At 43.2% G+C, this 25,219-nt stretch overlaps 1 protein-coding gene across 3 annotated transcripts in view; it reads right to left on the bottom strand.

Moving 5' to 3' along the window:
• GMDS (GDP-mannose 4,6-dehydratase) overlaps positions 1-25,219 on the bottom strand; it is a gene marked incomplete at its 5' end in the record, with an annotated part of 495,581 nt that overhangs the window by 76,483 nt on the left and 393,879 nt on the right. For all 3 annotated transcript variants that reach the window (XM_079713984.1, XM_079713981.1, XM_079713982.1), the window contains one exon: positions 18,610-18,728. In XM_079713984.1, coding sequence (XP_079570110.1) covers positions 18,610-18,728 — 119 coding nt within the window. The remainder of the gene's footprint in view (positions 1-18,609; positions 18,729-25,219) is intronic.

The raw sequence follows: 25,219 nt of genomic DNA, 5'->3' as shown, positions 1-25,219 counted from the left end.
CAAGTGATGATATTTCTACCCCTCCGTGTCAGAGGTTCCACTCAACTTGCTTAGACAGTATGGGCATCAGACAAGTAGTAAGCAAGCTGTCAGGTGGGGCTGCAGCTCCGGGGGCTCAGAGGGGGTGAGTCTGAAGAGACGCAGCCGAGGATGGTGCACCTAAACACGTGTAAACGCACAGAACCTTCCCGGAGGAAAAAACGCAGAGCCATGGGGATTTCCCTTCTCCCGACTCCCGCCTAGCCCAAGCAGAGCTGCAAAGTACGTCCTGGGGAAACTCTGTTCGTCAAAAACGACTGATCAGAAGTGCTTTTCTCCAAAAGCAACTGGACATAGTCAAGGCTCAGCACATTCTCCAGGATGGCCTCACAGCAGACACGCCAGCCATGGGACACAGGCTCACACCCAGGGCCTCGACACCCAGCCACGGGACACGGGCTCACACTGGGAGCCTAGACACCCAGCCTCGGGACACAGGCTCATGACCTCATGACCAGGGTGTAGACGCCCAGCCAAGGGACACGGGCTCACGCCCAGGGCGTAGACACCCAACCATGGGACACGGGCTCACGCCCAGAGCCCCCCCGCCCCCCCCTCCTTACGGTCCCCTCCGGGCATCCTCCAGGCCCAAGGGCCAGAAATCCCACCCACCAGGAAACAATCCCCAATTAGGGGAAGAATGTGCACCAACAAAAAATGCTTGTTATCTCAGCCAGGAGGCGTTTAGAAATGAGTTTCTTTTTCAACGTATAATAATGTTTGCCCTTGTTGTTTTGACTGAAAATGTAGATACGATACCACAAACTATGATAAATATTTCCATTGGCTAAACATCTCCCTAGCAGCAGACAGTGGCTCTCACATGGTTGCAGGCTATTTCTACAACTCTCTTCTCAAAATTTAACAAGATTAATGACAAAAAATTAGTCAAGACAAGTATTAGCCTGTTTGGTTTATGCATCACTTCAACTATAAGAGAAAAGCACTTCCTTTTCACATTACTTAGTGATAAGTTGATGGGAAAGTGAAAAGCAAAGCCTAACACTGACAACAACCCTGACAACACAAACTCCTCCAAAAACACACGTGCACACACACACATAGATACACATATACACACACGTACACATAGATACAAACACACATAGATATACATACACACATACACACACGTACACATAGATACACACACGTACACACACACATACACATATACATACACACATACACATACACACACATACAGAGATACACACACGTACACATACACAAACACACACATACACATATACACACACGTACACAGATACACATACACATACACACATACACACACACATACACACATATACATATACACACACACACAGATACACACACACAGATACACACACCGGGATGTTCTGGGAAGAAAGTATTTGTTGTCACAAGGGTGCCTTCTCAATGTAAACAACCAAATGGGAACTTTATTGCCAAACGTGACCTTAACTTTTATCAGGACCGCATGTGGTACTGACATGCTCCTCTCAGTATCTTCTACTGACCCAAAGTCACATGAATGTGCTGTTTTCCAACAAATTGAAAGCAAAAAATCACTCGGTGATGTCAAAGACATCAAGAGCAGGCACTTGTGCCAGTTCTAAATGCAGAGACGTCAGCCCATTTCCCAAGTCTTTTCAGTGAAAATTTCAACAGACATTTTCAAAAACAGCAGAAGAAATGGAAAGTGACAGCAGATTGTAAACAGCTCAAGTGAGAATCTTACAGATACTGATTGGTGTGCCATGACAGGAAAGCCATAGGACAGGAGGTTACAGAGAAAATCCAGGAACTCAGAGAAAATACCTACAACCTTCCTTTGAGCTCACAAAGCAGAGCAGGCAGGAACTCCGGGAGGGCAGAGGCCCTCCTGTCTTCCCTGACGGCGCTGCGGTCGCCGACCCCGTGGACATGCAGGCCCTCCCCAGGCCTCTCTGGCTCCCTGGGGTAGGAAGACGGTGGCGCCCCTTCAACTGTCACCACCCTGGGAGCACGGCCCCTGCTACCTCGACATGGGGGACTTAGGGTGACCAGGGGCCTTCCGGGGAGGACTCAGCAGACAGGCTGGCTGTGGACACCCACTGGGTCTCAGTGATCAGGACTGAGGACCCCAGACTGCAGACCCCGAAGGACGGGGCGGGGGGGATTTGTTCCCGGTGACAGAGCAGAGGCCCGAACTGCACGGAGGGAAAATTATCCTGGAAGGATCCTCCCACCTCGCTTTTTCATCACAACCTGGGCTCTCGAACGCTCAAGAGCCGGGCCTTGGCTTCTCCTGTCTCTGTGTTCTGGTCGGGCTTCCTTCCACGGGCTCGCAGGCCTCAGACCAATTCGGTAAGTTGTTTGCTTCTGACACACAACCGTCATGTCACGAAGAAAGGATACACGCGAACAGGATGGAAAATGCAGTACGAAGCTTAGACCCGGACCCCCCTCATCAGCGGACCCCCTAGCCCACTTCTCGCCTTTCTTCTAGAAGTAACATCCCGAGTGGTTGGAGGACCCGCCCACCTCCCCACCCCCCTGCTCAAATCGTGGAATTCTGTGGAGTCGCCGAGCACAGAGGCCTCCTCCCTCGACAACAGGACCAGGCCCAGGAGAAGCCGGGCCACACTCTGGCCTCAGTTCCTGGTCTGCAGGTGGTCACGGGCCCAGCCGAACTGGCCAGGGTCCTTCGTGTCCTCCAGGCTACGCCAAGGTCAATTGTAGTCCCTTAAAGACAAAAGAACTCTGACTACTAGAAATGCTCATTCGCTTCTCTCCCCTTCCTAATATAGACACTTTGATTATGCTTACAAGGCTTTGTTTTATTAGCATGGATAACTCACACATTAAAAAAAATATAAGAATTTATATATATCATCCCTCACAACTTTTGGAGCTTAAGAGAATGACAAAATGTCATGCTTTATTCCTTAAGAAAACACAAACAAAAAGTGTACTTATTTTCAGAAAATAAGATGTGAAATTGCCTCTACTGTAGAGTGAAGGATATTCACTTCCCCTTCCCCTGCAGTCTTCATTCTAATAAAAATGTTGGGGGATTATTTAAAAGCAACATGAATTCTATATAAAAAGATATTTATCTATATAAAAAAGATATTAAAAAAGAACTCAATCCCGACACAAGCAATCCACAATACATTTGTAAATCCACAAAAGAATATGAATAATTTTCTTGAAACATGAAATATCTTCTTTAAAAATGAAACAGAGGGGGCTTCCCTGGTGGCGCAGTGGTTGAGAGTCCACCTGGGCATGGGTTCGTGCCCCGGTCCGGGAAGATCCCACATGCTGCCGAGCGGCTAGGCCCGTGAGCCATGGCCGCTGAGCCTGCGCGTCCGGAGCCTGTGCTCCGCAACGGGAGAGGCCACAACAGTGAGAGGCCCGCATACCGCAAAAACAAAAACAAAAACTAAAACAAAAACAAAAAAAATGAAATAGAGGGCATAGAGATATTCTAGATGGCTAAATTGCCTTGCAAAGATTATTTTATATCCTCCCTGCTTTTTGTTTTTACTTAATGTGCCAACTCCCAGCATTGCATTTAAAATGAAAATGCCTCCGTGTTTGCCTTCCTATTCTTTATCTCCTCTAATGAATATAATTAGTCTCCTTCACAATGTTTTTATGCAAAACAAATAAGTCAGGTAGTTAAATGAAGGAAGAAAATGCAGGTAAATGAAACATGACATAAGAGGTGATTCTAATTGAAATTTTGCTCCTCAGGTTGCAATTTGGAAGCAAAATCACCTAAAGGCTACTACAAACAAGGACATTGGTCTTGGGTTTACGGACGTCCACCTTCCCTTGGGACTTAAGCATCAAATGTTTTAAAATGCCACGTGTTACAGGAAAGCATGTGAAATGTTTCCCAAAAGATGAACTCTTGGACCTTCTCCAATTTCCAATGCTATTTTTGACAGACTGCTATTATAATTTTTGAAGTAAACGAACTACTGTATAAATTAAGTTGTTGGAAGAACTTGACTCCTGCAGAACTGGTGGGACTGAGTCGCCATCGATTCTGGGATGACCCACGTGCTCCTGAGGCTCAGAGGGGACTGATGTCATCAAAGCCTGGGCTCTCACCTCGTATTAGAGACCGGGGCTCCAGACACCCTAGCTGTGAACCTTGGAGATCCCCATCATCTCCTGGTCGATCCTTTCAGACCGTAGGGAAGAAGAATGGGAGGTACTCCTCCAGCTTTTCAGACCTCTGCATCTCCCCGAGAGCATTCCCAAAGTCACTGATGGCAGGAGTGGGGCGTCCACAGAACTTCTTTTTATCTCAGTTTATCAGATGATAAGTTAGGTCCAATTTCTATTAAATTCAACTAGCATTTAAGCAATTCCTGGAGGCGTGAGGGCAGAAGGAAAGAGGAGGGAAGGAACTAAATCAGCCGCAGGTGCTCACTGGATGACAGTTCTCATGGGAAAACCTGGAAATTTTAGGTTTTTTCATTTTCCAGCAATCTGCCCCTACTCCCATCCTGCATGCCACACACACACACACACACACACACAAATCAAACTCTCAACTTCTAAAATTTCTTTTTCCATTATTGATTCATGTACATGTTGATTCATTTAGCAAATGTCTGCCACTGTGCTGGGCAGAATGCAAGGTTCAGAAAGGACCCGACGCAGATTCTGCCTTAAGGAGGGAACTGGCCGGTCCACCACGGAAGGCAAAGTCCCAGGTGATTACGATCAAGGTCCCAAGGGGGAAGGGCTTGGGCGTGGTGACTGTCAGGCTCATTTGGAACTTGAGGTCCTGTGACTGTCCCAGGCTTTGCTACTCAGAGTGCAGTCCAGGCACCAGCAGCCCCTGCATCACTGGGCATCCTGTTAGAAATTAGGAACCTCAGGCCCCGCCCAGACCTACTGATTCCAAATCTGCATTTTTTTTTTTTTTTTTTTTTTATCTGTGGGATATGTAGTGATGTCCCTCTCTGTCATTCTGGATGTTGACATATTGGCTTTTTGCTTGAGTTTTAGCCGCCTTGCCTTGTGTAATGTGGAGGGTGTTCTTAAGAGAAGAGCTAATTAAATATGAATCTCACCCAGAGGGGGGTGGGGAGGTGAATTGGGAGATTGGGATTGACATATATACACTAACATGTATAAAACAGATAACTAATAAGAACCTGCTGCATAAAAAAATAAATAAAATTCAAAAAAAAAAATGAAACTCATCCACTGTGTCCTTGTTTGCAAGATTAATTTCTCTCCATTTTCTACCTGCTTTTGTTTACATTCCAAAGCCTTCAAACAAAGATTTTTGTCCCCAGTTTCCTTCTGAGTAATTTATAACTATTAATAATATAATATATAATTGTATTTTAATAATAATGTCATTATTATTAATATGGGAGGGTCAGTCTGAGACAAGCTGCTTTGCCACTGCTGGGATAAGAATGCTAACATTTTGCTATATATGTTCTAGTGGTCCTGCCTGTTCTTTGTTCCTTTTTCTCTCTCTCCTTGTCTTCATTTCAATTAATTTTTTTTTTTTTTTTTTTTTTTTTTTTTTTTTTTTGTGGTATGCGGGCCTCTCACTGTTGTGGCCTCTCCCGTTGCGGAGCACAGGCTCCGGATGCGCAGGCTCAGCAGCCATGGCTCACGGGCCCAGCCGCTCCGCGGCATATGGGATCCTCCCAGACCGGGGCACGAACCCGTATCCCCTGCATCGGCAGGCGGACTCTCAACCACTGCGCCACCAGGGAGGCCCTAATTATTTTTTATTATTTAATTTTGCCCATCTGTTAGCTTATGAGTTCTATATTTTAAACCATTCCCTTAGTGCTTACCTTACCTTGTTAAAATCTGCATTTTAACAAGATCCCCAAGTGATTCACAGCACCTTAGCGTTTGAGAACTTCTGCTCAACAGGAGACAGACGCAGCCAAAAGGTGTCGTAATTCTGACAAAACTGCGGATTACTTCCCAGAGAGGAGGAGAGGTCTCTATGCAACCAGAGCAGGGCACCTGGGCCGTTCCCCCCTCAACTGCCTCTCTCCTAAGCGTCTCCCTTACGTTCCTTCTGGTCACATAAGCACGAGATGCTGGTGTGACTTTACTTTTTTGGGTCCCCCAACATATATCATCAGTTGCCCAATCTTACTGTTTTCACATTTTACTTGTCCCTTGTATTCACTGTTGACAAATGTCATTTTCCATCAATTACCCATTTCATCATGAATAGCAAACACACAGAGCTTACGAGGCACCAGGCCCTGCTTTAGGTGCTTCACGAATGTGAACCCATTTAACCTTCACCCCGACCCTGTGTGGCAGGGACCCTTATTATCCCCCTTTTACAGATGAGAAAATGGAGGTGCTGAGGGTAACTAACTCCCCGGGAAAGCTGCAGAGCTGGGATTCAAACCCAGGGAATGTGGCACTGCGGCTGTGCTTTTATACCTCACACGATTATTATGCCACACTGTGTGCAGAGAAGGACATGACCGAGTCATGAAAGAGAGAAATTAAATTGGCATCCTTGGGGAAAGAGGTGCGTGCCCCAAAGGCCTAGAGGCTCAATACTATCCTTGGCCTTCCAGGCTTTGCTCCATCTCAGTGTGTTTTCTTTGCTCGTTTCTGCCTGGTGTCTGACTGTGCAGAAACCGTTCCCAAGAAGGACTTGCCGGCCCTGTCAAAAGTCACAGCTGCAACGGGGACGGTGGGGACGGGACCCGGGAGAAGCCGTGACTACCCTGCTTGTCCTCCAGCTGAGATCGGTATGCGGCTCATGGGGCCCAGAGAAGATCCAGGGGAAGGAAATTGGAAAAAAAACAAACAACAGAACATGACTTGCAGACAGCATTCATAAAGCCATCATGATTTCATTATCTGGCCCTGAGAAGGAATTCTGCATTTTCAGACACACTGTGAGGAACATGCAATGTAAGCATTCTGTTCCCACAAGCCCAGCGATGCAGGTACGGGGCACGCAGGTGGGAGCTGCCACCAACAGAAGACGCAGACAAGAGGGGCAAAGCAAGACCTTTAGTTCATCTGGGACCTCAGCACCTCACGCCCGTGTCTCTTTTTGGAAGAATTCAGGAAAAGGGTTCAATTTCACCAAAATTTTATATAGCACTCAAAGGCAATGTTTAATATACCACTAAAAGCTTGACTTGTGGTTTAGTCTGTCATCTGAAACAAAATGAAGGTCACTGCCTAAAATCTGCAGTAGATTTTAGTGAAACTGACTCCAGGGCTTTACTGCGCCTTCCCTTCGGATGGAGAAGAGGGAAGAGGGGAGGGCTCAGACCCGCCCGGAAGCTGCTCCTCAGTTTTGAGGGACAGAACGACACTCCCAGCGGGTAATCCACACAACTCGGTTGTTTGTGTAGGATTCTAATATAAAGTAAGCTTGGAAAGTGCCAGGTTAGACAAAGTTAAACAGATTCCTTACTGGGGATTCTCTAAGAGGGGTTAAAATATTCAGTATTCTCCAAATGAACTAGACATGGAATGCCTTTCTAAGACATTTCCTTTTTAAAGAATTCCCAGTTTGGGGCTTCCGTGGTGGAGCAGTGGTTGGGAGTCCGCCTGCCGATGCAGGGGACGCGGGTTCATGCCCCGGTCTGGGAGGATCCCACGTGCCGTGGAGCGGCTGGGCCCGTGAGCCATGGCCGCTGAGCCTGCACGTCCGGAGCCTGTGCTCCGCGGCGGGAGAGGCCACAGCAGTGAGAGGCCCGCGTGCCGCAAAAACAAAAAAAACAAAAAACAACAAAAAAAGAATTCTCAGTTTGTGAAAGACTGTGCTAGGTATTTAAAAAAAAAGAAAAGAAAAAGGGTATTAGCCCATGGGACTACCTACGGACAGAAGGACAGGAGGATGACCTGGTGACTGAAAATGACACATCGTCTCCAAAGTGGGAGAATGACCAAGTTTCATACTTTTATCAAAAGAGAGTCTTGTTTGGGGATTCATCTGTAAGACTACCCCTAACTTCAAAAAACTGTGTGTAAGTTGACTTCTTACTACAAAAGCATGTAAGTTCATTATAGAACATTTGGATATAGAGAAATGTATTCAGTAGAACACTAAAGGTCACGCATAATTCTGCCATGTAGAAATTGCCATTTAAAAAATTTTGTGTGTTTTCTTCTAATTCTTTGTAGGCATATTTTTAGGGATTTTAGATCAGCCAACAGATCATAATCATATTTCATGTTATTCAAATTCCTCTTCAGCATTATTATTATTTATTTTTTTTTTGCGGTACGCGGGCCTCTCACTGTTGTGGCCTCTCCCGTTGCGGAGCGCAGGCTCCGGATGCACAGGCTCAGCGGCCATGGCTCACGGGCCCAGCCGCTCCGTGGCATGTGGGATCTTCCCAGACCGGGGCACGAACCCGTGTCCCTGCATCGGCAGGCGGACTCTCAACCACTGCGCCACCAGGGAAGCCCTTCAGCATTATTTTTAATAGCTGTATGATAACAGTTGATCAAACTCACTTGAATATCCTTGATGATGGGCACCTAAGTTCTTTTTTAAATTCCTTTTACTGAAAAATCAACTATATTGAGGAATAATTTACAAACAAAATGTGTCACAAGTGCATAATTTGATGAGTGAAAGATGCATGCATTCACACAGACACCATTGTGATCCAGATATCAGACATTCCCCCACCCCCCGCCACAGATTCCCTCTCCTTCTCCCAGTCGCTCTCCCGTCACGCTCAGATTCCTATCAGCACCAGTCACCCTTTCCTAGAGCATCACATGCTCTTCCTCCAAGTGTGCCAGGTGTCCACTCCTTTTCATGAGTGAGCAGTATTCCTCGTGCGGACACATCATCTGCCAGCTGATTAGACACGGGGGGAGCTAACACTTTATTAGGACTAAAGCTGTTACGCATATTCATGGATAAGTCTCTATGTGGACATACATCTTCATTTTTCTTTGGTAAATGTCTAGGAAAATCATTGGTCACATAGTAAATATAGACTTGGTTTTATGAGAAAGCCAAAGTGTTTTTTGAACTATTCATACTTCCATTAATAATGCATGAGCATTCCAGTTGTCCCAGCATCCTCAGTAATACTTGGCTCTGTTGAGTTTTTCCGTTTTGCCATTCCAAAGGGAGTGCCATGGTGTCTCACTGTCGTTTTAACGTGCATTTCCTAGATGATGATCACACTGAGCATCTTTTCATGTGCTAAGTGGCCATTTGTGGAATTTCTTGTGTGAAGTATCTGTTCAGACATCTGGCCCATTTTTTAAATTGAATTATTTGTCTTCTTTCTTTTGAGTTACAGGAGATCTTTGTATGTTCTAGATATAAGTCCTTTGTCAGATGCAAATATTACATTCATTTTCTCCCAGAGCAGTGTTTGCCTTTTCCTTTTCTTAGTGGTCACTTTCAAAGAATAGAGGTTTTTAATCATGACATTCATTTTGTCATTTTTTCTTTTATGGTTCTTGCTTTTAGTGTCCTAAGAAATCCTTGCCTTTGCCCCCAATTAATCTAAACATTTAAGGCAAACACACACAAAACAAAAAGCCATAGAGAATGATAAATTGAACTTCATGAAAATGTAAAACTTTGGTATTTGCAAGGCACTGTTAAGAAACTGAAAAGGCAAGTCATGGGCTGAGAGAGTATATCTGCAAAACATAAAAACTCTCGGGGCTTCCCTGGTGGCGCAGTGGTTGAAAGTGCGCCTGCCAATGCAGGGGACGCGGGTTCGTGCCCCGGTCCGGGAAGATCCCACATGCCGCGGAGCGGCTGGGCCCGTGAGCCATGGCCGCTGAGCCTGTGCGTCCAGAGCCTGTGCTCCACAACGGGAGAGGCCACAACAGTGAGAGGCCCTTGTACCACAAAAAAAAAAAAAAAGAAAAAAAAAAAGAAAAATTCTCATAACTCAGGAACAGAAAACAACCTCAGATGTTTTTCCCTGCCCCAAGGTTGCAAAGCTTTTCTCCCATGTCTTCATCTAACAGTTTTTGATTTCCACTCTTGCATTTATACCTCTGCTCCAGTTCAACTAATTTTGTGTGCGGTATGACTTTTGGGTTGAGATTCACTTTTTTACCCCATATGGTTATTCCTGATTCCAGCACCATCTGTTGTAAAGACTATCCTTCTCCAATTAATTACCTTGACAAGTTTCTAAAAATTCAATTGTCTATATAAGTGTGTGTCTATTTCTGGGCTTTATATTCTGTTCCCTCGATCTATAAATCTGTCCTTACGTCAGTATCATGCAGATTAAGCATTAAAAGAAATCTTAAAATCCGAGAGTAAGTGTTCTCCAGCTTTGATCTTTTTTTTCAAAATGATTCTAGATCCTTTGCATTTCCACATAAATTTTAGAATCAGCCTGCCAATTTCTACCAAAAAAAAAAAGCTTGTGATTTTGTTCAGTAATGTACTGAATCTACAGATTAATTTGAAGAGAACTGGCATCTTATCAAGTCCTCCAATCCAAGAACATGGTGTATCTCTCCATTTATTTAGGGCTTTTTTGATTTCTCTCATCTAAGTCTTTCAGATTGTGGTATACAGATCTTTTGTGTATTTTATTAAGTTCACCTCTATTTCATTTTCTGATTCTATTGTAAGTGGTAATGTGCTTTTTTACAAATTTCAATTTCCAGTTGTTTAATGGCAGTACATAGAAGTACAACTGACTTCTATATATAGACCCTGTATCATGTGATGTTGCTAAATGCACTTGTTAGTTTTAGTAGCTTTTTGGGTAGATTACTTAGGTTTTCTACGTACTACATCATGCTATCTGTGAATAAGACAGATATACATCTTCCTTTCATTTCTTTTTGTTTTTTCTTTTGGCTCGGATCCAGGACAATGTTGAAAAGGTTTGATAAAAGCAGACATCCTTGCCCTGAGCCTCATTTTTAGGAGAAAATTATTCAGTCTCCCAACATTAAGTATAATGTTAACTGTTGGTTTTTCCCAGAGGCCATTTATCAGCTGAGGAAATTTCCTTCTATTCCTAGTGTGTTGAAAGTTTTATTTTATATTATTTTATTTTTTAATAATAGTTGTTAAGTTTTTTCAAATGCCTTTTTCTGCCTCTGTTGAAAAAAATCATATGGCTTCTCTTTTGTTTTCTTAATATGGTGAATTACATTGATTTTCAAATGTTAAACCAACCTTGCATTTCTAGAATACATCCCACTTGGTCATGGTGTACCAACTCTGTATATATTGATAGATTCAATTTGCTAATATTTTGTTAGTACTTTTATGTTTCTTTGCTCTCTTGGAATACTAGTCAGTATCTTTCTTTTCATGTAACATTTTTATTTTTAGCATCAGGGTAATGCTGGCCTCATCAAATGAGTTAGGAAGTGTTCTCTCTTCAGAGTGAGTATAGAAAGGGTATTACTTTCTTCCTTAAACGTATAAAATTCAGTTTCTTTTAACAGACATAGAACTACTGAGATTTATACATATTTTGAAGTCAGTTTTGGCAATTTGTGTCTTTCATGAAATTTGCCAATTTCCTCTAACTTGAAAAAGTCATTGGCAAAAGCTGTTCATAATATTTTCTTACTATTCTATTCATGTCTGGAGGATCAGTAGTGATGTTCCCTCTTTTATTTCTACTACATATAATTTCTGTCTTCTCTTTTTTTCCTGGATAAAGGTTTATCCAGGTTTTGGTTGCACTGATTCTCTCCATTGTTTTTTTGTTTTCTACTTCATTGATCTCTGTTTTTATCTTTATTATTTCATTCTTTCTATTTGCATTGGGATTAATTTGTTCTTCTTTGTCTAGCTTCTTAAGATGGAAGCTTGGATAACTGGTTTGGGCTCTTTCTTCTTTTTTAATGTTAGTATTCAAAGCCACAAATTTCTCTTCAAGCATTGCTTTGGCAGTATCCCACACACTTTGATATGCTGTTTTCATTTTCATTTAATTCAAAATATATTCTAATTTCCCTTGTGATTTCTTTTTAAACCTGTGAGTTATTTAGAAGTGTGTTGGGTGGTAAGCTCTAGAAATGTCAATTAGGTCCAGTAAGTTTACTGTGTTGTTCAGGTCTTCTGTATCCTCAGTTATTCTCTGTCTACTCGTTTTGTCAGTTACGAAGAAAGGAGTGTTGAAGTACACGAGCATAAAGTTCATTTGTCTTTTTTTCCTATCAGTTCTGTCAGTATTTTGAAGTATCTATAACTGGGTGTAGATACGTTAAAAAAGTATTACATTTAAAAGTATTATGTGTTCATGAAGAATCGACCCCTTTAAAATTATGAAATGACTCTTTATTCCTTCTAATTAAATGAAGTCTATTTTGTCCCATATAGATATAGCCACTCCAGTTTCGTTATGGTTAGTGTTTGGACATTTTATTTTTTCATCTTTTTACTTTTAAACTATCTATGTGTTTATATATAAAGTGTGTCTCTTGTAGACAGCATATTGCTTTTTTTTAAATCAAGTCCAACTACATCACCCTTTTAATTAGAGTATTTAGAGCATTTACAATGGATATAATTATCAGTATAGTTATTAGTTGTTTTCTATCTGTCCCATCTGTTATTTGTTCACACTCCCTCTTCTCCTGCTTTCTTTTAGGTGAGTATTTTTTAGGATTGCATTTTGACTCCACTATTGGCTTATGGCTATTTTTCATTTTGTTTTGTTTTAGTAGTGTGCAGTACATACTTTAACTAATTGCAGTCTGTCTTCAAATCATATCATACTAATTCCCATCTGGTGTAAGAATCTTTACAGTAATGATGCATTGCTTCCATCCTGTCCCCACTCTTTGTGCTACTGTTGTTATACAATTTATTTACATATGTAGTAGAAACCTCATAATGTATTTTCATTATTTTTACTTTCAACAGTCAATTACCTTTCAAAGAAATTTTAAAACGAGGGGAAAACTTTTATATCTTCCCACATTTTGGCTATTTCTCTTGCTCTTCATTCTTCCATATAGATCCAAGCTTCAAACTAGTATCATTTTCCTTCCACCTAAATGATTGCTGGCGATGAACCATCTCAGTCTTTGTTTGTCTGGAAAGTCTTTAATTCGCCTCCATTTCTGAGATGGTTTCCTCAGGTACAGAACTCGAGGTTCAGTTTGCTTCCCGCAGTTTAAAGATGTTGCTCCAAGGTCTTCTTGCCTTGCATAGTTTCTGATAACAAAACTTTCCTATATTTGTTCCTCTGTAAATAATTCTATTTTTTCTCTGGCTGCTTTAAATTTTTTTCTCTTTAGCATTTATTTTCAGTAATTTGGGAAATTTGGGGCTGTTCCTTAATTCTTTTCCTGTGCCCTCCCTGCTTTTTCCCTGATACTCTGATTACACATATATTAGATTGGCTGATTTTGTCTCACAGGTTAATCAAATCAAACTCTGTTCTCTTTTTTTTTTTCCTCCAGTCTTTTTCTTCCTGTGCTTCATCTTGGGTCCTTTCTAGTATTATGTCTCTAAGTTTACTAGTTTTTCTTCTGTAGTATCTAATCTAGTCTCAATGCTAACAGTGATACTTAATTTTTCATTTCTAAAAGTTCCATTTGGCTCTCCAAAAAATAAACATATTTCCTTATCTCTCCTCACTATACTCATGTTTTTCTTAAAATACTTGACATAGTTATAATAGCTATTTTACCTTCTTTATGCATTCATACCATCATCTTTTTTATTCCTCAGTCTGTTTTTATTGATGGATTTTCCCCTTGGTTTTTGGTCACATTTTCCTGCTTCATGACAGTCCTACTAATTTTTGGTTGAATGCTGAACATTAAGAACTAAGGAAACAATCCCATTTACCACTGCAACAAAAAGAATAAAATAACTAGAAATAAACCTACCTAAGGAGGCAAAAGACTTGTTTGCAGAAAACTATAAGAAAGTGACAAAAGAAATCAAAGGCAACACAAACAGATGGAGAGATATACCATGTTCTTGGATTGGAAGAATCAATATTGTGAAAATGACAAAACTACCCAAAGCAATCTACAGATTCAATGCAATCTATCAAATTACCAAAGGCATTTTTCACGGAACTGGAACAAAAAATTTTACAATTTGTATGGAAAACACAAAAGACCTTGAATAGTAAAAGCAATCTTGAAAAGAAAAATGGAGCTGGAGGAATCAGGCTCCCCAACTTCAAACTATACTACAAAGCTACAGTAATCAAGACAGTGTGGTACTGACACAAAAAGAGAAATACAGATCAATGGAACAGGATAGAAAGCCCAGAGATAAGGTGACCATATGTGCATGGGTTTATCTTTGACAAAGGAGGCAAGAATATACAGTGGAGAAAAGACAGCCTCTTCAATAAGTGGTGCTGGGAAAACTGGACAGCTACATGTAAAAGAATGAAATTAGAACACTCCCTAACACCATATACAAAAATAAACTCAAAATGGATTAAAGACTTAAATGTAAGGCCAGTCACTATAAAACTCTTAGAGGAAAACATAGGCAGAACACTCTTTGACATAAGTCACAGCAAGGGCTTTTTTGACCCACTGCCTAGAGTAATGAGAATAAAAACAAAAATAAACAATGGGAGCTAATTAAACTTAAAAACTTTTACACAGCAAACTAAACCATAAACAAGAAGAAAAGACAACCCTCAGAATAGGAGAAAATATTTGCAAATGAAGCAACTGACAAAGGATTAATCTCCAAAATATACAAACAGCTCACGCAGCTCAATATCAAAAAAACAAACCACGCAATCAAAACATGGGCAGAAGACATAAATAGACATTTCTCCAAAGAAGACATACAGATGGCCAACAAACAGATGAAAAGACTCAACATCACTAATTATTAGAGAAATGCAAATCAAAACTACAATGAGGTATCACCTCACACCAGTCAGAATGGCCATCATCAAAAAAATCCACAAACAGGACTTCGTGGTGGTGCAGTGGTTAAGAACGTGCCTGCCAATGCAGGGGACACGGGTTCAAGCCCTGGTCCGGGAAGATCCCACATGCTGTGGAGCAGCTAAGCCCATGCACCACAACTACTGAGCCTGCGCTCTAGAGCCCACGAGCCACAACTACTGAGCCTGTAGGCCACAATTACTGAAGCCCATGTGCCTAGAGCCTGTGCTCTGCAACAAGAGAAGCCACCGCAATGAGAAGCCCATGCACTGCAACGAAGAGTAGCCCCCGCTCACCACAACTAGAGAAAGCCCATGTACAGCAGTGAAGACCCAGTGTAGCCAAAAATAAATAAATAAAAAACAAATAAATAAATAAATTTATTTTTAAAAATCCACAAACAAATGCTGGAGAGGGTGTGGAGAAAAGGGAAGCCTCATGCACTGTTGGTGGCAATGTAAATTGATACAGCTGCTATGGAGAACAGTATGGAGGTTCCTTAAAAAACTAAAGATAGAACTACCATATGACCCAGCAATGCCACTACTGGGCATATACCCTGAGAAAACCATGATTCAAAAAGAGTCATGTACCACAGTGTTCACTGCAGCTCTATTTACAATAGCCAGGACATGGAGGCAACTTAAATGTCTAACAACAGAGGAATGGATAAAGAAGATGCGGCACATATATACAGTGGAATATTACTCAGCCATAAAAAGGAATGAAACTGGGTCATTTGTAGAGATGTGGATGGACCTAGAGACTGTCATACAGAGTGAAGTAAGTCAGAAAGAGAAAAAGAAATACTGTATGTTAATGCAGGGGTCCCTAATCCCTGGGCTGTGGACTGCTACCAGTCCGTGGCCTGTCAGGAACCGGGCTGCACAGCAGGAGGTGAGCGACGGGCAAGCGAGCCAACCTTCATCTGTAATTACAGCCGCTCCCCGTCGCCCGCATTACTGCCTCAACCATCCCCCCCTCCCCCTGTGGAAAGACTTCTTCCACAAAACCGGTCCCTGGTGCCAAAAAGGTTAGGGACTGCTGTGCTAACACATATATGTGGAATCTGAAAAAACTGGCATAGACAATCTTACTTACAAAGCAGAAAGAGAGACACAGACGTAGAGAACAAATGTATGGATACCAATGGGGAAGGGCGGGGGGGTGGGATGAACTGGAAGATTGGGATTGACAGATAGACACTATTGATACTCTGTATAAAAGAGGTAACTAATGAGAACCTACTGTATAGTACAGGGTACTCTACTCAATGCTCTGTGGTGACCTAAATGAGAAGGAAATCCAAAAAAAGGGGACATATGTATACGTATGGCTGACTCACTTTGCTGTACAGTAGAAACTAACACAACACTGTAAAGCAACTTATACGCCAATAAAAATCAAAAGAAAAAAAAGTTATGCTTTTGAGTCTAGATTTTACTGTATTCCTTTGAAGAACACTGGGCTTTGCAATGCTTGAAGGCTAAGTTATTTGTATCCAGTTTGATCCCTTTGAAGTTTGTGTTTAAGCTTTGTTAGCCTGGGTCTAGAGCAGCCTTTACTCTGGGAATCAGTCTCATCACTGAGGCACAGCCCTTCTGGAATCTTACTTCATCCCCTGAGTGAGGATGGTCACTGAGTGAGAACGAGGTCTCTCCATTATGGCTGAAGCTCATGTGCCTCCCAAGCTTGGGAACACTCTAAGAAACCTTCAATTCCACCTTCCAGGCAGTTCCTCATCCAAGCTTGTGGAATGTCTTCTTAATATTCAATAAGGACTCAGTGGGATCCTTATGCACGTTTTGGGAACTCTTTTTTTTTTTGCTGTATGCGGGCCTCTCACTGTTGAGGCCTCTCCCGTTGAGGAGCATGGGCTCCGGACGCGCAGGCTCAGCGGCCATGGCTCACGGGCCTAGCCGCTCCACGGCATGTGGGATCTTCCCGGACCGGGGCACGAACCCGTGTCCCCTGCATCGGCAGGCGGACGGACTCTCAACCACTGCGCCACCAGGGAAGCCCTGGGAACTCTTTTTCTTTGCAGATCGTCACACCTTTCTAGAACTCGGCCCCACAACATCCAGGTGCCTCAGACTCTCTGAATTCTGACCTCTACCTCCTCAGCTCTCAGCAGACGGTTGTTCTCTGTTGAAGTTCCTCTTCCACGCTCCCTGGTGGAGACCATGTCTCCAGGAAAGCCGGGTGATTGCAGGGCTCATCTCACCTGTTCCTTTTCTACCAGGGATCACGGTCCTGCACTGCCCGTTGCCCAAACGGTGTTTTATATATTTCATATAGTTTCCTAGTTTTTCAAGATAGAAGGTTTAATCTGATTTCTGTTATTCCATCATAGCTAGAAATGGAAGTCCTTTCTTATATTTTAAAAGTGAATCTTGGAAAAATGTTTGAAAGATCTTCAAAAAGTTAAACAAAGAATTACCATATGACCCAGAAATTCCACTCCTAAGTTTATAACCCAAAGAACTGAAAGCAGGGAGGGACTGAAACAGATATTTGTATACGTGTGTTCACAGCAGCATCATTCACAACAGCCAAAAGGTGGAGGCCACCCAGGTGCTAACAGATGATGGATAAGCAACACGTGGTCCATCCACACAATGGAATATTTTACTCAGCCTTAAAAAGGAGTGAAATGCTGACACAGGATATAACAGGGATGGAACCTGAGGACATCAGGCTCAGCGAAATAAGCCAGTCGCAGAGGGACAGATATTGTGTGATTCCATTGATATGAGGTCCTTGGAGTCATCAAATTCAGAGACAGAAAGTAGAATGGTGGCTGCCAGGGGCTGGGGGAGGGGGAGGGGAGTTAGGGTTTAATGGGAACAGAGTTTCAGTTTGGGGAGAAGAAAGAGTTCTGTGGACGGATGGTGGTGATGGTTGCCCAACACTGTGAATATCCTTAATGCCACTGAACTGTATGCCTAAAAATTATTAAAATGGTAAATTTTATGTTATATATATTTTATCTCAATAAAACAATCACCAAAAAAGAATCTTCCATCTGTAGTGAAGGATTTCCCCCAAATCTTTCAAATATTCCAATAAAAATCTGACTTCAAAATTTGTGTAATGCAACAAGTAGATGTAGTGTGTGGATCATTTTGGTATAAAGTGGAGCACTGGCCCAACTGCAAGACTCAAGTGAGATCTGCAGATTAGACAGTACTCACTTAGCAGTGCGATTTCCTGACTCTGATGGCTGCATTGCATTCATGTTCGACAATGTCTCTGTTTATAGCAAATACACACACAAGTCAGGGGGACGGGGCCTACTCTCAATGGTTCAGAGAAAAGACTTATGCTGGTCAGGTATCTGAAACTTTTCTGTAAGTTTCTATGGTTTCAAAAATTTTAAATATAAAGTGAAATATTGAAAAAAGTTTGTGTAACTTTTATGTTATCACATTGATCTGTTAAGAGCAATTAGCAACAGTAAAATCCTAGTAAACTGAGTATAAACCATGATACAAAATTTAAAGTTAGAAAAGTAAAAACCTTAAAAACATATTTAAAAATTAAGAAGAGGAAAGAAATTTTTAAAAAACTGCGTTTAGATGGTGACAAACATTTGACTTTCACTAGAACTGGGACCAAGTCCCTGCTTCATGCTTTACAAGAGCAAAGAGGGAAAAAGACAAAATGCAGGCAGAATAGCAAGTAAATGTCTGACCGACGTCCACCAGTCATACTCACACGATGGTTTTCCCGATGTGCAGAAACGACTTCTCTACGAATTCCCGGACGCTGTGGACCTCCCCCGTGGCTATGACAAAGTCCTCGGGTTCATCATTCTGCAGCATCAGCCACATGGCCTAGAAAGAGAGGGAGAGCCACGTGAAAGCTGTACCCAGCTGCCCCTCAGGAACTATCATGTCACCAACGCACATCACGGGACAGGGACAGTGCTAACGGGTAAACCAAGGCACACAAAAACTCTCAGGAGTTTATCTGAGCACACGTTGATTCCAAAGGCGTTCAGGAGGCTCCCCACGCAGGGACAGGGGGGGCAAGGCTTTTACAGAGTAGAAGTGAAGCACAACAGAGCAAAGCAATTATTTGATTATCTGGAAAGCCGGGTGAGCTACTGGTGAAGTTTCACTTCCTCGGATTCTGGTGCGGGGACTCTGGCTACCAAGGGCTAACGGCCTCCTTGTTTAGATGCTTTAACCTGTGTAGCCAGACGGTGACGACGAATCTAGTCCACTATCCTAACCACGGCAGTTGTGGTTCTCAAACTCTAACGTGCGACAGAATCATCTGGGGACCTCTGGGTACAGCCCAGGTGCACAGGCCGGGCAGCTGTTGCAGCACCTCTGTCTGCAGCAGCCCAGGTGAGATTCACGCAGCAGGACCTTGGACTACAGTTCACAGGTATGAGATGTTGAAGAGCGTCTGCACCGAATAACCTTTTCATAGGATATTTAAGAATCATGGAAGGAAGGCAAGAAAACATCATTTAAGGACAGGTGTTTATCCTCCAAAGTAGGATCAAATTTCTTACCAGTAAAGTTGGAAACTTACCACTGCGGTGACATGGTAAAGCAAAATATTCAACAATCCTTAATGGAAAAACAATCATATAACGAACAGCACTTTTAACAAGTTATCTGGCAGTGAAGACATCTGCTCAGAGTTAAGGTTTCAGTAGCTGTGTTTGAAGGTCAGGGGCTCGGTGGGTGCACCTCGCAGACAGGCTTTTTCAAGGAGAGCCAGAAGTCTAGCTGCATGTGAAAGACCCAAAACAGGGCCCCAAAACTCAGCTCAGATGGCTCTCACCGTAGCAGCCAGGCCTAGAGTTCCTATAGCTTGGAGCCACACACTGATTTTAAAGATTTTGTTTACACAGACAGAAGATGAAGATTTTACAAAATTAAGTATAGCTGGTATCTGACAGCAGTCTCTTTAAGAAAAAAATCTAAGACAAAAAAACAAACAAACAAACAAGAACTCAATGTAATAACCTATAATGAAAAGGAATCTGAAAAAGAATATACATATGTATATACACATATATATGTATAACTGAATCACTTTGCTGTACATCTAAAACTAACACATTATAAATCAACTATACTTCAACAAAAACTTTTTTAAAAATCAATTTTTTTCATCACTCACACCCACTTTTCAAAATAAAATAGGTGAAAGCAATAGTCACCTCATTAGAACACGGTCCTCAATATTATGTGCATTGAACTCTTGTTGTAACATTTATAGAAAACTATTGGTTGGTGTCTCCCTAGCTGCTGTTGGATAAGCTGAAAAATAGGTTTCTGAGATCAATGGAGCAGCTTATTTTCTTTTAGAAAACACAATCAGCAAAGTTTTTGCTGATTTAGTTTAAATAAAGTTTAATTCTTCTTTATTCATTTCAATTTATGGCAGCCCTCTAAAAAATAAAAACGTGCACATTTCTCCTGTACTCAAAGTTTCTTTGGTGTGAATATTTTGTATTTTGGTCTATTTCCAGATTGTTTTAAATTGTATTTTTGTTCTACAGAAGACAAGGCTTTCGGCAATTTCACACGCCTTGGAGATGCGGCCCACGGGTGGGACGCTGGAAGCAGACGCAGGTCAGGGACATGCTGAGAAGCATCAGATGAAATCGTCCTGGCAGGAGAGGGGTTTGTTCACATTCATGAAAGATCTGAAGTTTTGTTTTGCATTAAGAGATTATAGTTGATGAATTCCTTTATAACACTTTTAAATTTTTACATGAATTATATTAATAATAAAGCTTGATCAGTTCTAAAAAGGCACAAAATGCAAGCTGTCCTCTTCATCGGGATGGTGCGTGCGGCCCCGAGTTTCAGACCCTGGGCCAGCGCCCTTGGCTGTTCAGCTCCTCGAAGGTGCCCTGGTTGTGGGCACCACAGAGGTGAGAGGCCCCTTTTGGTGTCCGCATCTTGCAGGTGTCCACCCAGCCTGGAATACCCTCCTCCTCTGCCTGGGAACCCTCCAGCCTGGGCCCTGGCATGGCCTGTGTCTCTCTGGGTTTCCCTGGGACGATGGCATAGCACACTGGCTATACTGGCCCGAGCTGCCCTTTGGGCACCTCCCCAACTAAGTTGACCTGCTCACGTGCTGTGTGCACACACACACACGTGCACGTGCACACACACACACAGACACACACAGAGACACACACACAGAGACACACACACACAGACACACACACATTTTGGCTTTTTTCAAAATGCTTCCAAAGTTTTTAGGAAAAATTAAATTATGCTTCTGGCTAGAATTTCTATCTGAACGTTTTTCTGAGGGATTAGTGTATGTACTTAAGGGTGTTTTACTTGAATTTCCATTCTAAAAATAACATTTCAAATAGGTCTTTCAGGACTGCTCAGCTTATTTTATTTCTTTTAAACACTATGTTGGGCTGGAATGGTTTTGAAAAAATCATATTTTTAATCATGTGAAAGAAAGCAAGGGCTGCTAAAAATAAAAGGAGAAAGTATGATGACTGGTTGAGGGTGGATTACTTGAGACACCGGCACCAGCTCCCTGGTGCTCATTCCATCCCCACCGGGAATCTGGGCACACAGGAGGCCCTCACTTTCACCACAGTTGAGTGCCAAGAATCTGCCCTTTTCTTTTCCAACCGACCATCCGCGGCCTCTGACCTACCAATTTCTAGGCATTTCCTTTAAAGTTCATACTGTCCCAGACTCCAGCCTGGGAATGGGAGGGAAAGGATATACAGCTCCAGATTTATTTGTTATTACTGAATAGTTTACTGGTTTTAAAACGCAGAGGGAAAGGCTTTGTTTGAATTTCCACTGAGCATAATGAATCATCTCTGACTGGTAAATGAAGACCGGTGACACTCCAGATGAGAAGATGAACAAGTTTGTGCTCTGCGGTGATCGTGGGTTAGTAATTTGCCACCGAGCCGGGGCCGCGCAGCCCATCGCGATGCTCAGGCGTGTCCAGCACAAAGGCCCCTGTGTGGGAAGCGCCCAGGCCTGCACGTCCTCACACAGCTGCACACGCTGATCTGGTCCATTTATTCCCTGATGGATGGCACGGCCGAGGCAAAGGTTCACCTCTCCTCACCTTCCTGTTCACATGCGGGACATGTGACCCATGACTCGGCCGGCCGCCCCTGAGCTCAAGTCCCCACCCAGCTCCGGCTTCCGCTGCAGAAACGCTCCTGAGGTGACGGGTTTCAGGCGTCTGCACTCTGGGCCCGTCACTCCCGGAATGAGGGGCCCCATAAGGATACGACTGACTTACCCACCTCCTCACACACTTATTTACCTCTGCCCTGACCTGATCACCAGTGCAAACGAAAACATCGCCTGCTTTTTATTTTTTAATCCATCCCACAGGGAGGAAAGACAATCAGTTAAGGAATGTACCAAGGCTTGGGATTCTTCAACATCAAAATGTCCCTTGATGGCAAATGAACAGCACAGTTCTCCAACCATGTCCCATATTCATCTTGCTTTTAAGGCATATAAAGTCCAGGGGGAACCCGACTCCATGTCACTGACGCTTGAAGGCCAAGTCTAGGTGGTTATAAGTATCCGCTCCATTTGGACATGTGCTCTCTTGTAACTATACAGTGAATCTATCTGTTTTACACATCTAATTTAGAGAAGTCAAAATAAAACTTTCATTTAAAAAATCCCCCCCCACCACCAAAAAAAAATACTCCTCTCCCACACCTGCTCTTTGGCTGTACAGATCATGAACGTGGAAGTCACGGTGGAGGGGCCTCCTCTTTCCTGGATTCAGGAGCTTGCAGTGGTTCCCAGCTGGACCAGTGGTGGAGAACAGCCAAAGTGCATCACCACAGCCGACTAGCTAGCCTTGATTCCACGCGTGCCTTTCGGGCTGTGATGTGTGTTTGTCTTGAAAACCTGGATTCGACAATTGCTTCCACCTTGCCATTAACCTCCGGCTCAGTATCCAAGCCACGGACACTTATTAACTGAGCTGTCATCCATGAATAACGAGATTTGTTAATCAAGGTTATGTTTAACTATGTTCATTTGACTGCTGCCTTTTCAGCCCTGTGCTTTTGTGCTTTACGGGCTACTGTCATAAAAATAATCTAAACATATACACGTACATAAATATATATACATATATATATATGTATAAAAATAGGGGAGAAATTCTATGAAATAATTCTAATAAAAATCAGAGGCATTTGAACAAATGGAGATTAAAATTCCCCATAAAGGATTCTAAGTGTGGAACCGTTCACATACATTTTCTTTCAGCTCTGTTCAGTAGCTGTTTTCATCATGATAGCCTGGTGTTTTCAGTTTGAATCAGGACTTCAAGGAGTCCTGGGCTAGGCTGGGCCTTATGCTTTGTGGGACGCACATAGTTCGGGCGGGTTAGCCGGGGCGGGGAGTACCCCTTACTCTGACATAATTGGGAAACAGGTACTAAATGACTAACAAACACAACTGTAGTGAGAAAATCATCTAGCATAAAATCAAAACCTCAGTCTATTAATTTCTTCATGGGTAAAAATACTGTTGTTTGTGGATTCCTTTGATTAAGGGTCTTTTAGACATTTTAAAAGCACAAAGTTACTGGACAGGAAAAAAATCATTAGATGGTACATTTTTAAAAACACCAAAAATAATAAAACAAATTTAGAAGGCTATCTAGCTCTTGCTATTAACATATCATTCAACACTGATACCAATGCACTGAAAGAGGCCAGACCGACACTTGCGCTGCCCTGCCCTTTTGTTCCGGCCAGGTCCACCAAGCTACGAAGTCCAACGCTGGGGGTAACAACATACAGCCTGAAAGCTCTAGTCCTCTGGGAATCACTCTGACCCAGTTTTCTGGAACACCATCTGCTCTCTCTGTATGCAGAGTCAGGTAACGTAGTTATTTATTGATCTCTGAGTACACTTTATCTCCTCCATGCTTCCACGCGCTCCTTTTCTTTTCCAGGCACGCCAATTATGCATGTGTTGTATCTCTTTTCTTCTGTGTCCAGGTCTGTTACTTGCTGCCCGGTCATATTTATCCTTGTTCTCTTCCATATTATTTTATGTGATTTCCTCCTGCTTGTTCACCTGACTGTTTCTAGTAACACTTATTTAAATTTTTCTTGCTAATGTGACTTCAACCTCTGGAATGATTTTCTCTCTCTTGTCCGTGTCTTTACTGACTACTTCTAGCTTAACTCCTTCATTTATTTCCTTTAAGTCCGGGGTCTGCAAACGTTTTCTTAAAGCGCCAGAGAGTAAATACTTTAGGCTTTCGAGCCACACACTGTACCACAGCCACTCAGCTCTGCCGCTGGAGCACAAAGAGGCCACAGACAACACAGGAAGAGGTGGGTGCAGCCGTGCTATTTACAAAACCCGCGACTGTCCCACGGGCTCTAATCTGCCCACCTCGGCTTCTGGCAAATGGAACCAAACTGCGCTGCCTGTAAGCTTCTTTGAATCCGTGGTTATTTGCCTTCGCTGCTACTCCTTATGACCCGTATGTGCTGTTGGTCTGTCTCGTTTTGGTCCTTGTCCCCCCCTTGCAGCCCTCTCCCCGGGCCCACTCAGCTTTCCCATCACTCTTCCTGTTTGAACGAGGCTGCGTATTTGCTGTGGAACGGTGTGAGGAAGAGCAGGAAAGTGCAGGGCGGGCCTGCAGCTCCACTTCAAAGTCCTCCCAAAACCCTCTCTCCAAAATCACGACACTCTCTGCCCCGGGACACGGCTGCCCTCGCTTCCCGGCACTGATCTGGTGAGTGTGGCCCCCAAGCAGCCCGACCCCGATCAGTCGGCACTGCCCCTCAGCCAGGAGGCCAGGCCCCGACAGTGAAACCGGGGTCCCTCCTGCCTTCCTGCAGGAAAGGGTGGGCATCGACAAAGACATCGTCCAGCCCTAGGGAACGTCATTTTATGGGGCTTTAGGACTGGAAATTAATTTGAGCAAATTCCACAGCCACACATGTATGCCCAGCACAACATGCTCTGAGTGAGCACATGAAGCATGGTATGTACCCAAGGTTACGTGACCACATAGACAATGTAGGAAAGAACCATAAGGGAAAATGCACATACAGACAAAGGATGCTGCTTAATCAGCCATCCCGAAACTCTGGCTTAAGGCTTTTTACTGCTCAGGACCCTGAGTTCAGAACCCGGGAGGACGGCTCCTCCTTGCTTCCCGGGCTGCTGGCCGAGATGGCCTCCCGCACAGGCCTGGGTCCTCCGTGCTGGACCGCCCCCCAGCCCTCCTCCTTGTGTCCTGTCCCCGCAGCCTCTCACCCAGTCTGGCCCAGCTTCCCTTCCTTAGAAAACAGAAACTGCAAGGCCTC

Source organism: Hyperoodon ampullatus, assembly GCF_949752795.1.
Source record: "Hyperoodon ampullatus genome assembly, chromosome: 10".
NCBI lineage: Eukaryota > Metazoa > Chordata > Mammalia > Artiodactyla > Ziphiidae > Hyperoodon > Hyperoodon ampullatus.
The sequence above is the reverse complement of the archived record's forward strand: the minus strand, read 5'-3'. Positions and strand labels throughout refer to the sequence as shown.